This window comes from Megalobrama amblycephala, linkage group LG10 (assembly GCF_018812025.1).
Source record: "Megalobrama amblycephala isolate DHTTF-2021 linkage group LG10, ASM1881202v1, whole genome shotgun sequence".
Lineage (NCBI taxonomy): Eukaryota > Metazoa > Chordata > Actinopteri > Cypriniformes > Xenocyprididae > Megalobrama > Megalobrama amblycephala.
The window spans coordinates 7071878-7087033 of record NC_063053.1 but is presented as its reverse complement, the minus strand read 5'-3'; the positions used below and the strand labels follow the sequence as shown (position 1 = coordinate 7087033).

Below are 15156 nucleotides of genomic sequence, written 5' to 3'. Positions count from 1 at the left end.
CTGTTCTTCAGAAAAAATCTCCAGGTCCCAAAAATTCTTCGGTTTTCCACCATCATTTGCATATTTGAACCCTTTCCAGCAGTGACTGAATGATTTTGAGATTCATTCACACTGAGGACAACTGAGGGACTCAAACACAACTATTAAAAAGGTTCAAACATTCACTGATGCTTCAGAAGGAAACACGATGCATTAAAGGATTAGTTCACTTTCAAATAAAAATTTCCTGATAATTTACTCACCCCCATGTCATCCAAGATGTTCATGTCTCTCTTCAATGGACCCCAAATGGTTGAAGGTCAAAATTACAGTTTCAGTGCAGCTTCAAAGCGTTCTACATGATCCCAGACGAGGAATAAGGGTCTTATCTAGAGAAACCATCGCTCATTTTCTAAAAAAAACAAATAAATAATAATAATAATAATAATTATATAAGTTTTAACAATAAATGCTCATCTTGAACTAGCTCTCTTCTTGGTCAAAGTTTGTACTAATTGTTATATACTTGCACAAGCATATTGTATATGACAATTTAGTACAAACTTTGACCTGTGGAGGGCAGTAATACACTTAGCAGTGTCTACACTGCCGGAATTCTAATAGAGAAGAAGAAGAAAAGAGCTAGTTCAAGATGAGCATTTATGGTTAAAATGTATAAAAAAAAAATTCTTTTTAGAAAATGAGCTATGGTTTCTCTAGATAAGACACTTATTTCTCATCTGGGATCATGTAGAACGCTTTGATGCTGCAATGAATCTGTAATTTTGACCTTCAACTGTTTGGGGTCCATTGAAGTCCACTATATGGAGAAAAATCCTGGAATGTTTTCATCAAAAACCTTCATTTCTTTTCGACTAAAGAAAGAAAGACATGGACATCTTGGATGACATGAAGGTGAAAGTGAACTAATCCTTTAAGAGCCGGGGGTGAAAACTTTTGAACAAGATGAAGAGGTCCAAATTTTTCTTATTTTGCTTGAATATCCTTTTTTTTCCCATTTAGCACTGCCCTTCGGAAGCAACAGAAGATACTTGCATGTTTCCCGGAAGGCAAATTAAATACAATTTACCTTGATCTTCAAATTCCAAAAGTTTTCACCCCCCGACTCTTAATGCATCGTGTTTCCTTCTGGAGCATCAGTGAATGTTTGAACCTTTTTTAATAGTTGAGTTTAAGTCCCTCAGTTGTCCTCCATGTGAAAAGATGGATCTCAAAATCATACAATCACTGATGGGAAGGGTTCAAATATGCAAAAGATGCTGGAAAACTGAAGAATCTGCAGGACCTGGAGATTTTTTCTGAAGAACAGAGCTCAGTTTAACTGCTCAGAACAAACAATGGACTCATGAACAACCATCACAAAACAAAAAAACAGTCGTGGATCATCCAGGTAACCACACACTGTATTAAGAATCAATGGTTCACATACTTATGAATGGGGTTATTTTAATAAATTCAGCTATTTTTTTTGTCTTGTGGACTATATGTAAACATATTTTATGTAAAATATCTTACTCAGGACAGTACTAAACAAAAAATAACATGCATTTTGTATGATCTCTCTCTTTTTTTTTTTTTTTTTTTTTAATTATTAATATTTTCACAGATTCTGCAAGTGGTTCACATACTTTTTCTTGCAACTGCATAGTCTTTAGATTATTTATTAGGCGACTTCTTCTTCTTCTTCTTCTTCTTCTTCTTCGCTGTTTTAATGATAATATATGCTTTCAAGAAAAGGGTTGGTTGTGCAAAAACCTGTCCCATATCATGTTTTCATAGTGTAACCACAAACTGCAAAACCAGCTGTTCCCAGAAAGTGTTAATAGGCTAGTGTTCAACATGCCTAAACAAGAGATGTGAATATAGCAAAAATCATGTGACATGTAGCTTCATGGAGTCATTTAACACCTCACTAGTAGCATAAACATGTAAACAAACATAACCTTCTGTGTTAGCCTGACATATAGCCTAAAATAACAGTCAAAAAAAGTTAAAATGGAACAATTTATTTAACTTTAAGACAAATATTATTTAAAAAAAAAAAAAATAGCAGAGCCTATGTCTTTTATGTTTCATATCATATTTGATTGGCTACATTATACTTTTATTGTCCATAATATGTTACATGAGAATATCACACTGGAGGATGAAAAACACCTCAGTTTTATTCGGAGGTGCAAACTGAGCAAAATTTAGTGCATGTTGTTATTTGAAAATTGTTGATCATGTTGATTATTTAGAGGCTTCAGAAATTTATGTATCAAATATGATGTGCTTTACAGGGTTAAAACTTCGCTTGACAACACAATCACGGTCTACACGACGTCTATTCTACAATATACGGTAGTGGCGGCAGTCTGGTATAATATTACGGGGCGTTCTTCCAATATCTGACTTTTAAATTCTGCTTGGAGTCTTGGACAAGAATATAGGTTACTGAAGAAGGAAAATGCTTATGCAAAGCGTACATATTTGTGGTGCAATAATACTTTGCATTACACACCACTGTCTTTCATCTGAAAATCAGACTGTCAGTAATAATGTTACTAAATCTGAGTCTAACGATTTAAAGTCAATATTTAATCTGGATGGAAATGTTACTAAAAGTTTGGAGAAAGCAAACCCCGATGAAGACCACACTCAAGCGCAGAGGAATACCAGTGAAGATGGAGAACAGATGAACAAAGAGACCCGTGGAGTAAAACCAGGCGAGTTCATGATCAATCTGAAGTTTTCTTTAAATATCCTTTTATGGCACGGCGTTATCCCTTTAAGATTAAGTTAACTCTATTTTATGTTAAAGTGATTGACACTTCAACACATTTCGTGCAATTTCTTTCTTCTGTGGAACAGATTTTAAAGAAATCTGTCATTTCTATTTTATTTTCCATGCAATGGAAGTCAATGGTATTCAAAATATATTATTTAATATTCACATGTTCCAAAGAAAGTCATACAGGTTTGGAGAGATGTAAGGGTGAGTAAAGTATGACAGACTTTTCGTTTGTGGGTAAATTATGCCTTTAAGTTGACCCGATAGGTTACAAGTAGGCTATATTTTGCAGTTTCACTAGTCATTGTTCATTATATACTAGTACTTATTTCAATAGTCACTAGCAGTGTTGGGGAAAGTTAGGCCTACTTTACAATATTGCTTTAATCCCTAAAAAAAGTAACTAATTGCGTTACTTAGTTACTTTTTATATATAAAAAAGTAATGGGTTACATTACTTCTGCGTTACTTTTTCTCACCTGGGCTGGGCTTGCTTGTTTATTTTTTAATAACAACAACAAAAAAGTTATATTTTTGGCAAATGTCAGGGCCCTTTCACACCAAACGTGAAATGAATAACCTTCAGGCTGAAGGAAATGCATATTTACTCCTGTACAGTAGATGGCGCAGCTCAAACAAACCTTTCAGCTGTGCTGCTATTCTGGATTGAAGAAGAATAAAAGGAAGTTCAACATTCTTATTTCTAAATGTAAAGTAATTTTTCCTTCTTAGTATGGTTAAATTAGTTCATTGAAGGTCAGCAGCAAAGACATTAGTTAATAAAGTGAGATTAAATACATAAAGTATATTTGTCTAATTTAATATACTTAATTACAGGTTTGCGTAAAATTCTGAGATTGTATTTCACTATTCATTTTGAGGAATACTAAATGTTTCATGCAAGTGTGATGAGTAAATGCATGTTCACATTAATTGTAGAACTACAATAACCATCATTTTCACACATATTTCTCTCAACATGGGAAGGGAGAGCTGTCAGTCAATAAATGTGAAAAAGTAACTTGCATTACTTATTTTCATATGAAAAAGTTTATTTGCGTTACTTATTTGAAAAAGTAAAATTTAAAAAAAAGTAATGCGTTACTTTAGTAGTTACTTGAAAAAGTAATCTGATTACATTACTTGTAATGCATTACCCCCAAAACTGCTCACTAGTGTTTATTCAGCACATACTAATTCCTTTAATTATAGTCACTATGCACAGTGCTTAATGTTTTGCAATGTGCTACAAACTTCTTTTTAACAGGATTTGTTATCTGGTCTCATGTGTTTGATATCAGACAGGCTGTATACTTAAGAGGAAATTAGTTCAAGAACTGGTGGGAATACAGAAATGCTTAAGCAACAAACATGATGCTGATTCACCAGACTTTGTTTTAAGCAACAATAGTGAATCAGTGTGACATTTGTTTGCTCAGCATTCCTGTATTCCCACCAGCTCTTGAAGTAATTTCAAAAGCGCACCAATTGAACACCCTTGGAGAAGAGAGAGAAATTATTGCCTACGCTTTAAAAATAAAGGTTCTTTATTGGCATTGATGGTTACATAAAGAACATCCATGGAAACTTTCTACTGCACAAAAGGTTCTTTGTAGTGGAATTATGTGCTCTTCACTTTTAGAACCTGGTCACTGGTTATTCTTTTTCAGAATCTTTCTCAAAATGGTTTGCTGTGAAAATGCCCTTTTGGAACCTTTATTTTTAAGAGTGTACTATCATGTGATTCTTTAGAGCACATTCACTGTTATCTTTCATTCAACCATTCTTAGGCTCCTCTCTGGCTTAATAAGTAACTGTTCATCAGCGTTACATTTGTTTGTCTCAATCTCTATCAGATTGTCCACCGCTGGGTTTGGAGTCTCTGAAAGTCTCTGATGATCAGTTGGAGGCTTCCTCGTATTTGAGCGTCGGGCTCGGCCCTTACAGAGGACGCCTTAACATACAGGTCAGCCCACTGTGTGTGTTTGTTTAAGAAGATTTTGAAGGTAGATTCAATGTAGTATGTTATGAATTTGCATACGTGTGTTTGTAGTCTGGTCTGGAGGATGATGATGAGTATGACGGAGCGTGGTGTGCTGGGGTGGAGGATCAGGAACAGTGGTTGCAGTTGGATGCTCTCAGACCGACACTCTTTACTGGCGTCATCCTCCAGGGCAGAAACTCTATCTGGAGGTCATTGTGTGTCTTTGATCATCATTATCATCATAGTTGTCATACACACTTCATTAGTTCCTGCTAGATAGCAGCAAATAACTATAATTATTTTTTTCTTCTCCAATTTGATGCAACTAATCATCTCTAACTGCTAAACACAGACTCGCTCCATTCCACACTTTTGTTTTGTAAATCATTTCAGCCATGTGGTGTGCTAACCATTATGAATTTTTTTATATTTACATAATGAGTTGCAGTTGGTATTTCATTTCTTACCCATATTTACCATCACATTTGCCAACTTTAAGGCCCATTCACTCCAAGAATGATAACTATAAAGATAACCGTAACGATAACTATATTGGCGTCCAGACCAACGAACGATAACGGTCCGTTTTAGTGTCTGAAAACATTGCATTCAGTTCACATTCTTAGATTCAGTTCACAGTATATTATTTTAAGGAATATTTCCATAATAAGTACTGCTGAAGTGTACTTCTTTTTCACAAGGGTCTGCTTTTACAGGATGTTTACAAATGAAACCCATTTTCATTACATTCGTCTTGCCAAAAGTCTTTATTTGTGTGTGTGTGTAGCTTGAACTGGGTCCGCACGTATAAGGTGCAGTTCAGTAATGACTCAGTGGTCTGGCAGCCCTGCATGAATGGATCAGAGGAGGCCGTAAGTTTATGACTTTTATAAGTACTGCTAACCTACTTTTGTCAACTCTGCACATGAAGTTTCCCTGTAGATTTCCCTGTAAGACATGGCTAAGAAATGTGTTAAGCATATAAATCTTTAAAACCTATAGTCTGTAAAGTGAATTTTACCCATGTGTCATATTTTTTTCTTTTCTATATGTGTACTGTCTTTCCTGATCTCACAATCTCTGTGCAGGTGTTTATTGGGAATGAAGATTTGGAGACGCCAGTTTTGGCTCTGTTTCCCGAGCCCTCGGTGGCCCAGTACATTCGCATTAACCCACAGACCTGGTTTAGCAATGGCACCATTTGCCTCCGTGCTGAAGTGCTGGGTTGCCCAATGCCAGGTTCACAGTATTACACTACTGTACTTTGAAATATTTGGGTCAAAACCATGGCATATTGCCTATATATATATATATATATATATAAAATTTGAAGCATGCAGCATCTTGAATATGAATACATTAAGCTATTTCCTTTCATATGGAGGGGCGGTAAGACCTTTAAACAGTTTGACAATTTGTCTGTATGTGTAGATCCTGACAGCCTGCAATTTTCTGAAACTGAGAGCGGATCCACAGATGACCTCGACTTCAGACACCATAATTATAATGAGATGAGGAAGGTTAGAGTGATTTTAGACCTTCATATTCTTACTGCTTATTCATGTAAGCGAACTAACACAAGTCACTCTTCCTCTAGTTAATGAAGTCTGTGAATGACGAGTGTCCAAATATCACACGGATCTACACTATTGGGAGGAGCTACACCGGACTGAAGCTTTATGTTATGGAAATATCCGATAACCCGGGAAAACATGAGCTTGGTAAGTGTTTACTTCAGGACCCTGGTGCTTGTTATTCAGATTCCTGAATCTGATAGACCACACCACACACACACATTCTGGTGCAATAACCAATTATGGTTTTTACAGAGAACTCATTCACGCCCTTCTAATATTTTCCTTTTCACACAGATAGAAGAAGATGTTTTCTTTGCTTGTAGACTTTATTTTGCCCATTCATCATACCTTTATGTAACATGTTGTAGTCACACATCTGCTTTTCATCATTCATTTGGCCAGAATAAACATTCCATCATTGATCAGATGCTGTTATGCTTTTACTGAAGACACATTGTCAGCAGTTTGACTTCTCTAATCTCTTTATAAAGGTAGCAAATGTTCCAATTTCAAATGTTCATTTTTTTCATAATACAATTCCTGCTGGATAAAGACTCTAATCCTGACCTTATTTTATCCTGCATGCTGTTTCACTCTGAAATACATAACATAATGGAAGTAAAATGGGGGTTTTAAAGGTGCCATCGAATTGAAAATTGAATTTACCTCGGCATAGTTGAATAACAAGAGTTCAGTACATGGAAATGACATACAGTGAGTCTCAAACTCCATTGTTTCCTCCTTCTTATATAAATCTCATTTGTTTAAAAGACCTCTGAAGAACAGGCGAATCTCAACATAACACTGACTGTTACGTAACAGTCGGGATCATTAATATGTACACCCCCAATATTTGCATATGCCAGATCATGTTCAAGGCATTAGACAAGGGCAGCCAGTATTAACGTCTGGAGCTGCACAGCTGAATCATCAGACTAGGTAAGCAAGCAAGAACAACAGCGAAAAATGGCAGATGAAGCAATAATAACTGACATGATCCATGATAACATGATATTTTTAGTGATATTTGTAAATTGTCTTTCTAAATGTTTCGTTAGCATGTTGCTAATTTGCTGTTAAATGTGGTTAAAGTTACCATCGTTTCTTACTGTATTCACGGAAACAAGAGAGCTGTCGCTATTTTCATTTTTAAACACTTGCAGTCTGTATAATTCATAAACACAACTTCATTCTTTATAAATCTCTCCAACAGTGTAGCATTAGCCGTTAGACAGAGCATATAGCCTCAAACTCATTCAGAGTCAAATGTAAACATCCAAATAAACACCATACTTACGCGATTAGACATGCTGCATGACGAACACTTTGTAAAGATCCATTTTGAGGGTTATATTAGCTGTGTGAACTTTGTTTATGCACTGTATTATAGTCGAGAGCTCGGGAGGGGGCGAAGAGCACGCGATTTAAAGGGGCCGCAGCACGAATCGGCACATTTCTAATTATGCCTCAAAATAGGCAGTTAAAAAAATTAATTAAAAAAAACCTATGGGGTATTTTGAGCTGAAACTTCACAGACACATTCAGGGGACACCTTAGACTTATATTACATCTTGTAAAAAAATGTTTGATGGCACCTTTAAATGAATTAATTTTCCGAATTGTACACATTTTATTGTTTATGATTTCACTGTTTGCATATAGGTGAGCCGGAGTTTCGCTATGTTGCCGGGATGCATGGGAATGAAGTTTTGGGCCGGGAGCTCTTGCTAAATCTCATGCAGTACATCTGCCATGAATACAACCGAGGCAATCAGCGTGTCATACAGCTGGTAAAAGATACACGCATCCATCTGTTGCCATCTATGAACCCAGACGGATATGAAACAGCCTATGAGAAGGTAATCCAAAACAGCAAAACTGATGCGAGATGAACATTACGCTCCTAAAAATAAAGGTTCTTTATTGGCATCTGTGTTCCACAAATAGCCTTTAACATCCATGGAACCTTTCCATTGCACAAAAGATTGGTCACACTTTAGATTAGGGTCCAATTCTCACTATTAACTAACTATTAACTAGTAATATAACTAGTTCACTATAGTGTCATCAGTCTTCTATTTGCATTTGTGCATGTGTTTGTTTCAACAGGGCTCAGAACTCTCTGGCTGGGCTCTTGGACGCTACAGCTTTGAGGGCATTGACATGAACCATAACTTCCCTGACCTCAACAACATCATGTGGGACGCTCAGGAGTTGGCCACGGACAAGAGGAGAGTGAGCAACCACTACATTCCCATGCCAGAGTACTACACCTCAACCGAAGCATTAGTACGTAAGCATTGTCATGCTCACTTATAATATGTGTAGTCTACTTATAAAAACCTTTGGGAACAGTTGTCACGTTCAAGTTTGGTTATAGTTTGGTTATAGAATGCAGTTGTCACTACTCTGAACCTCCATATATAGGAATAATTATTTAAAGGATTAGTTCACTTCAGAATTCAAATTTCATGTTAATTTACTCACCCCCATGTCATCCAAGATGTTTATGCCTTTCTTTCTTCAGTCAAAAAGAAATTAATGTTTTTGAGGAAAACATTCCAGGATTTTTCTCCATATAGTGGACGTCACTGGGGTTCAACGGGTTGAAGATCCAAATTACAGTTTCAGTGCAGCTCCAAAGGGCTCTACATGATCCCAGACGAGGAATAAGGATCTTTTTAACCACAAAATGCTCTGTGATGCGCCATGCATTACGTAATCAGTTTGGAAAGGTCATGCATGATGTAGGCGGAAGTACTGCGGTAGGGCGAAAAACTTAAAAAACGTCCGACATCATTGTTTTACGTTTTTTTGTAAAGGCTGTTTAACTTAGTCTTTGCACGTTCGCTTTGTAGACATTGGATTGGTACTTCCGCCTACGTCACGCGTGACCTTTCCAACATGATTACGTAATGTGTGGCGCATCACAGAGCATTTTGTGGTTAAAAAGATCCTTATTCCTCAGCTGGGATCCTGTAGAGCCCTTTGGAGCTGCACTGAAACTGTCATTTGGACCTTCAACCCGTTAAACCCCAGTGAAGTCCACTATATGGAGAAAAATCCTAGAATGTTTTCCTCAAAAACCTTAATTTCTTTGTGACCGAAGAAAGAAAGACATAAACTTCTTGGATGACATGGGGGTGAGTAAATTATCAGTAAATTTTAATTCTGAAGTGAACTATATATCATTTTCGTGCAGCCAGTTGGTCCTGTAAGTCTGTGCATTAATGAGTCCCTGGTTGTTTCATTATTTTTCAAAAATAGTCTATACTGTTTGTTAAAAGAGTCAAAGTTTTTGGCTAAGAAAACAGCCGAGCCTTGAGCTCTTTCAGTGGTTTCTGTCAGTGTATAATGTTTGTTTTATTTGGATTTAAGGGTCACATGCATAAAATGTATGTTGCAATAGTCTTTGTTTCCTTAATGTGATTTATATCCAAATAAAACTTCTCGAACGAGGTAAAATGTAGGGCTGGACTTGACTTTTGTCCATTGGGAATTGATTGGATTGTTAGATGGTTGTGGTTTGTTATTGCTGTGATGTCATGTGAGTGACAGGTTGCCCCGCCTCCTCGCGCCAGTAAACACGTCATCAGAGAAGAGAAGAGATGTCACTGCAAGAGGGAGGGGAAGATATTTTGGTAAAGATTACGAGGGCACGTGAATTTTAAAAAGTAATGATGTGCACAGAATAATCATTTATAATAAATACCTCAATATTCCATTTATAATTGTCAGTTTGGATTTGATGGTGACTTTTACCCTTTCGATAGACTTTTAGTCTTTGCCTTACAGAGGAGGACACGCTATGCACATGGGAATCAGGGTCAAGCAGATCTGTGAAGAATGTGAGCACTTCCTCTCAGCTAAAACTCCCTGTGCTGGGCCTCCGATAGAAAAACACACCACAATACACAGATTAGAAATGAAATTCACACTTCATCATGAAAGATGATAGAAGGAGACTTCAAATATGAAGAAACGCAATAAAAGGACACCAAATTATCATCTTTTCTGTGGATTATGAGATTATTATTATAGGCAAAGAGTCCCTTTTGTGGCTGGGGGGAGGGGCAATGGGGGACAGACTCGCACTGAAACCAGACCCAGACCCTCTTATTACAGTCTAAACCACATGATAGCAGTTGTGTCCATACAGTTAATCTATCTTTTTGTTTAGTAGGCTACATATTATATAAATGTATTTTTATACACTACCAGTCAAATGTTTGGAATAATTAAGGTTTTTAAAGAGTCTCCATGGAAGCTTGTTTCTGCCATGGAATAAAAAAAAGATAATTGCAACTTTTTATCTCACAGTTCTGACTCTTTTTCTCACAATTGTGTATATTATTGTATATTTTTATATTGTACTATATATTTGAACACGTTCATGTTTAAGGTTGCCCCGGAGACGCGTGCTGTAATCAGCTGGATGCAAGATATCCCGTTTGTACTGAGTGCTAATCTGCACGGGGGAGAGCTGGTGGTCACTTACCCTTTCGACTGCACACGTGACTGGATCCCTCGCCAGGACACTCCCACCGCAGACAACGATTTCTTCCGTTGGTTGGCTACCGTCTTTGCTTCAGCCAATCTGGTGATGGCAAACCCAGATCGCAGGATCTGTCACTCAGAAGACTTCCAGCAGCACAACAACATCATCAATGGGGCCGACTGGCACACTGTTCCAGGGAGTGAGTAAACATCAGAGACACACAGACATGCCCAATGTGTGCAACTTCATCCATTTCTGGAACTTTGCAACAATGTTTTTGCTTAATATATTTATTAAACTTTTAGTAACATTATAAAGATATAGGAGAATAGTGAAAATATTGTTCCCACTCCACCCCAACCTCAACGCCAAAAAGAAAGAAGGGAAAAGAAAATAAATTAATTAAATTGAAATTAAACAAACTAAAAAAAAACTAATAAAAACTTAATACATAGAGTGTAATACAAAGTATGTCTAGCAACAATGAACTTTCTAGAAGTAAATTTTAAGAGATGAAACAGGCGTATTCAAACAGTCAAAGTCTTGAAGAATATATTTAGGAGAATTATGTAGACTGTATATATTCAGATATTAGTTGTGTTCAATATGGTGGACTAAATGTGCCATTAAAAATAAAATGAAGAAATTGTTTATTAATCTAATAATTATGCATTAAAATGTAAAATGAAACAGTAAATGATAAATTAACAACTCATTTTTAAAATGCAACAATTACTCAAAATATTTTTCTTTATCATTTTGCCAACTGCTTTTCCTCATTCATTATAATTTACCAAGTTATTTGTTTTTCTGAAGATTCATTAAATTTTATGTTTTCCCCCCAATAAAATAAATTAAAAAAATATTTGTTAAATAAATGCTTTGTTAATTTATATCAATTTTATTTGTAAGCCTAAATGCATAATGTTTAGGTAATCAATGTGCTTCTACTCTGACATTTGAAGTTAATTTTATCAATTTAATTGGCTTTATTTAAAGTAGTTAAATTAGTTAAATTAGTTAAATAAACCTAAATATAACTGAATTTATATTTTGATCAATTTTATACATATATGTGTGTGTATGTATGTATGTGTATATATATATATATATATATATATATATATATATATATATATATATATATATATATATATATATATATACTGTATATAATTTGTACACCCAACATTGCTATCAATCAACAAATAGATTAAAAAGTATTTAAAAAGCAGCTGGCAAATGGATTATGAAAAGCAAACATTTTTAAAAGTTTTTTTAATTAGTTATTTTTTATTGTTCAATTTAACTACAGTTTTCAACATGAATTAATATTACATTTGAAAATTGATTAATGTTTACATTTTTATTTTTGAATTAATACATTGATAATTCATTATATTTTTAAGAGGCAATCCTAGTTTCGTGCTCATTATATAAAAGGCTTTATGTACTGAGAAGTTTCAGTGTCATATATTCTTTTTCTTATATACTATTTTTGCTTTACAGGCATGAATGACTTCAGTTACCTCCACACGAATTGTTTCGAAATAACTGTAGAACTGTCCTGTGATAAATTCCCACATGCCAGTGAGCTTCCTGTCGAATGGGAGAACAACAAAGAGTCTCTCCTGCTGTACATGGAGCAGGTCAGTTCATTTTCCTTCTGTCCTGTATGGAAACATGATCCTAATGGATCCTACCCTTTTCCATTTTTATCTGCTCTCTCGCTCTTCTGCAGGTGCACAGAGGTATAAAGGGCGTCATCAGGGATAAGGACACTAAGGCTGGCATTGCAAATGCTATCATTAAGGTGGACGGCCTGGACCATGACATGAGATCTGGTATACCTCTAAAATCAATTTGCCAAATTAAACTGCATTAAAGAGGGCCTATTATGCTTTTTTACAGTTTGAGCATGAAAAAGGTGACCAATCACAACACACTGGTCCAGCCGACCAATCAGCATGAAAACCGATTCTAGTAGACCCCAAAAACAAAACCAAGGTTTTGTAAAAGGGCATAATACAGTCAGCCCCCTTTAAACATTTCAGTTTTGTCAATACAGGGATATAATAATGTTCGATTCACATGTTTGCAGCTCTAGATGGTGATTACTGGCGTTTGCTGAACCCAGGTGAGTACAAGATAACGGTGTGGGCAGAAGGCTACTTCCCCCGCATCCGCCACTGCACTGTGGGGTCAGAGCCCCATGCAACCATCTGTGACTTCACCCTCACCAAGACTTCGCAGGATCGCCTAAAACAGATCCTGGCAAGTGGTAGAAAAATTCCCCGGGATGATCAGGTACGGATCCGAGCCATGAGAATGCGCAAACTCCGCATCAGCACCAAGATTCTGAACCGCCGTCGAGAACAACAGCAGCGCCTTAACAAAGTTAAACGGAAGTGAGCAGCTCATTTATAAAACAATAAGCCGGTCTGTCACAGGTTGAGGGACGGTGACATTTAAGAGACACTGAGATTGTCTGCTGTTCAACATTTGAATGGTTTTTTTTTTTAACCACTAACAGATTTTTTGAGTAAGACTCTGAGATTGTAGCTGGTTTTCTACACTCAGAATATGATCATAATAAAGCTAATAAAATATTTTACAGAAAGCACATCTTAGTTTCTTGAACTGTCTTAATTCAGTGATGTATAGAAGCTTGTTTCTGCCACTTAATAATTGTGACTTTATTTCTCAGAATTGTGAGTTTATAACTCGAAATTTAAAAGTTAGATCACAATTCTGAGGAAAAAAAAGTCAGAATTGCAAGATGTAAACTTGCAATTGTTAGAAAAAAAGTCAGAATTGTTATGTTTTTATTCAGTGGCAGAAACAAGCTTTATAGAGGTGTCGGCACTTCAGGACAATTTGAGGAAAAAAATGCTAAAATACATTCATGTCCATTATGTTACTCCTCAGAACCAGCTATGTTGCAGTATTAGGGCATTTCTTTCAATTACACATGGAAATTGGACAGTTCTTAAGAAGAAAGGGAAACCAGTGCGAGTTTGATATCTTGATTCAAAATTTTGCATTTATGCTTGATATGAAAAAAAGTCATTAAGATTTTACATTACTTATATTATGGGTTACACATTTCCTGGTCGAGCCAGTTTATTTTCCACACCTCTACTTTCATTCACAAAGGACCATTCAAAAGTTTGGGGTCAGTAAGATTTTTTTTTATAAAGAAATTAATACTTTTATTCAGCAAGAATGCATTAAATTGATCAAAAGTGACAGTAAAGACATTTGTAAATAATGTTACAAAATATTAATAAAAAGTTAGTTTTAAATAAATGCTGTTCTTTGAACTTAAATGTATCACAGTTTACACAGAGATATTAAGCAGCACAACAGTTTTCAACATTGATAATAAGAAATGCTTCTTGAACGGCAAATCAGAATATTAGGATGATTTCTGAAGGATCATGTGACACTGAAGACCGGAGTAATGATGCTTAAAATTTAAATGATGCAGCTTTGCCAACAGGAATAAATTACTTTGTAAAATATTTTCAAATAGAAAACAGTTATTTTAAATTGTAATAATATTTCACAATATTACTGTTTTTACTGTATTTTTTGATTAAATAAATCCAGCCTTGGTGAGCCATAATAGACTCACATTAAAAAAAATCTTACAGACTCCAAACTTTTGAATGGTATATAATCTTAAACTCTCTTGTATATGAAATTAACCAATTCCATATATTTTCTATTCTATATGTATGATCTACACCAGTGTGTGACAAAAAAAATCAGCCCACACAAGGTGACTTTTTTCCCCCAATGCAACTTTTGACTTAAAACGAGTGACGCCCCTGTCCCAAATGATCTGTTTAAGTGAGTCAGATGCCAATGCTTATTCTCCATGGATCCAGGAATGCTAATATCTCAAACAGCTCTTTAGTTTACAGAATTTTTCTTCCCCAAGCCAAACAAAAGCTATGAAAAAACTGTCTTTATTTAATATATCTGTAGCACTGCATCCTTAGTAATGTTAACATGGATAGAGTGAATCAAATGAGAATCAAGGATGAATAAAATTATGCTAACTTTTACTATTACTCTGCTTTTAAATTTCAATTTTTAATAACGGCCACTCTATTTAAATAACTGCTACGGAGGAACCACTGATATTAGTCCCAGAAAAGCTGAACATTCAGATTGTGTCCTCTATTTAGTCTTCAGAAGGCTAATCTCATCATGTCCAGCCATATAAAACACTCATCCATCAGCTAAACCTGCATCAAAACTGCCATCTCCCATCGTCTTTGTCCAGAGTTCAAAGCTCTCGCTGTGCGTCGTGAGC

General features: G+C 35.7%; 1 protein-coding gene across 1 annotated transcript; it reads left to right on the top strand.

Annotated features, from left to right (window-relative positions):
* Positions 1 to 2327: 2327 nt before the first annotated feature.
* On the top strand, positions 2328 to 13455 carry cpxm1a (carboxypeptidase X (M14 family), member 1a). Its single transcript, XM_048204224.1, has 13 exons — positions 2328 to 2708; positions 4630 to 4739; positions 4827 to 4966; positions 5545 to 5629; positions 5846 to 5996; positions 6189 to 6277; positions 6355 to 6478; positions 7997 to 8193; positions 8444 to 8623; positions 10737 to 11031; positions 12342 to 12481; positions 12574 to 12676; positions 12934 to 13455. Exons 1-13 carry the CDS (start codon positions 2450 to 2452, stop codon positions 13242 to 13244), a joined length of 2184 nt encoding a protein of 727 aa, XP_048060181.1. The 5' UTR covers positions 2328 to 2449; the 3' UTR covers positions 13245 to 13455.
* The last annotated feature ends 1701 nt before the right edge of the window (positions 13456 to 15156 follow it).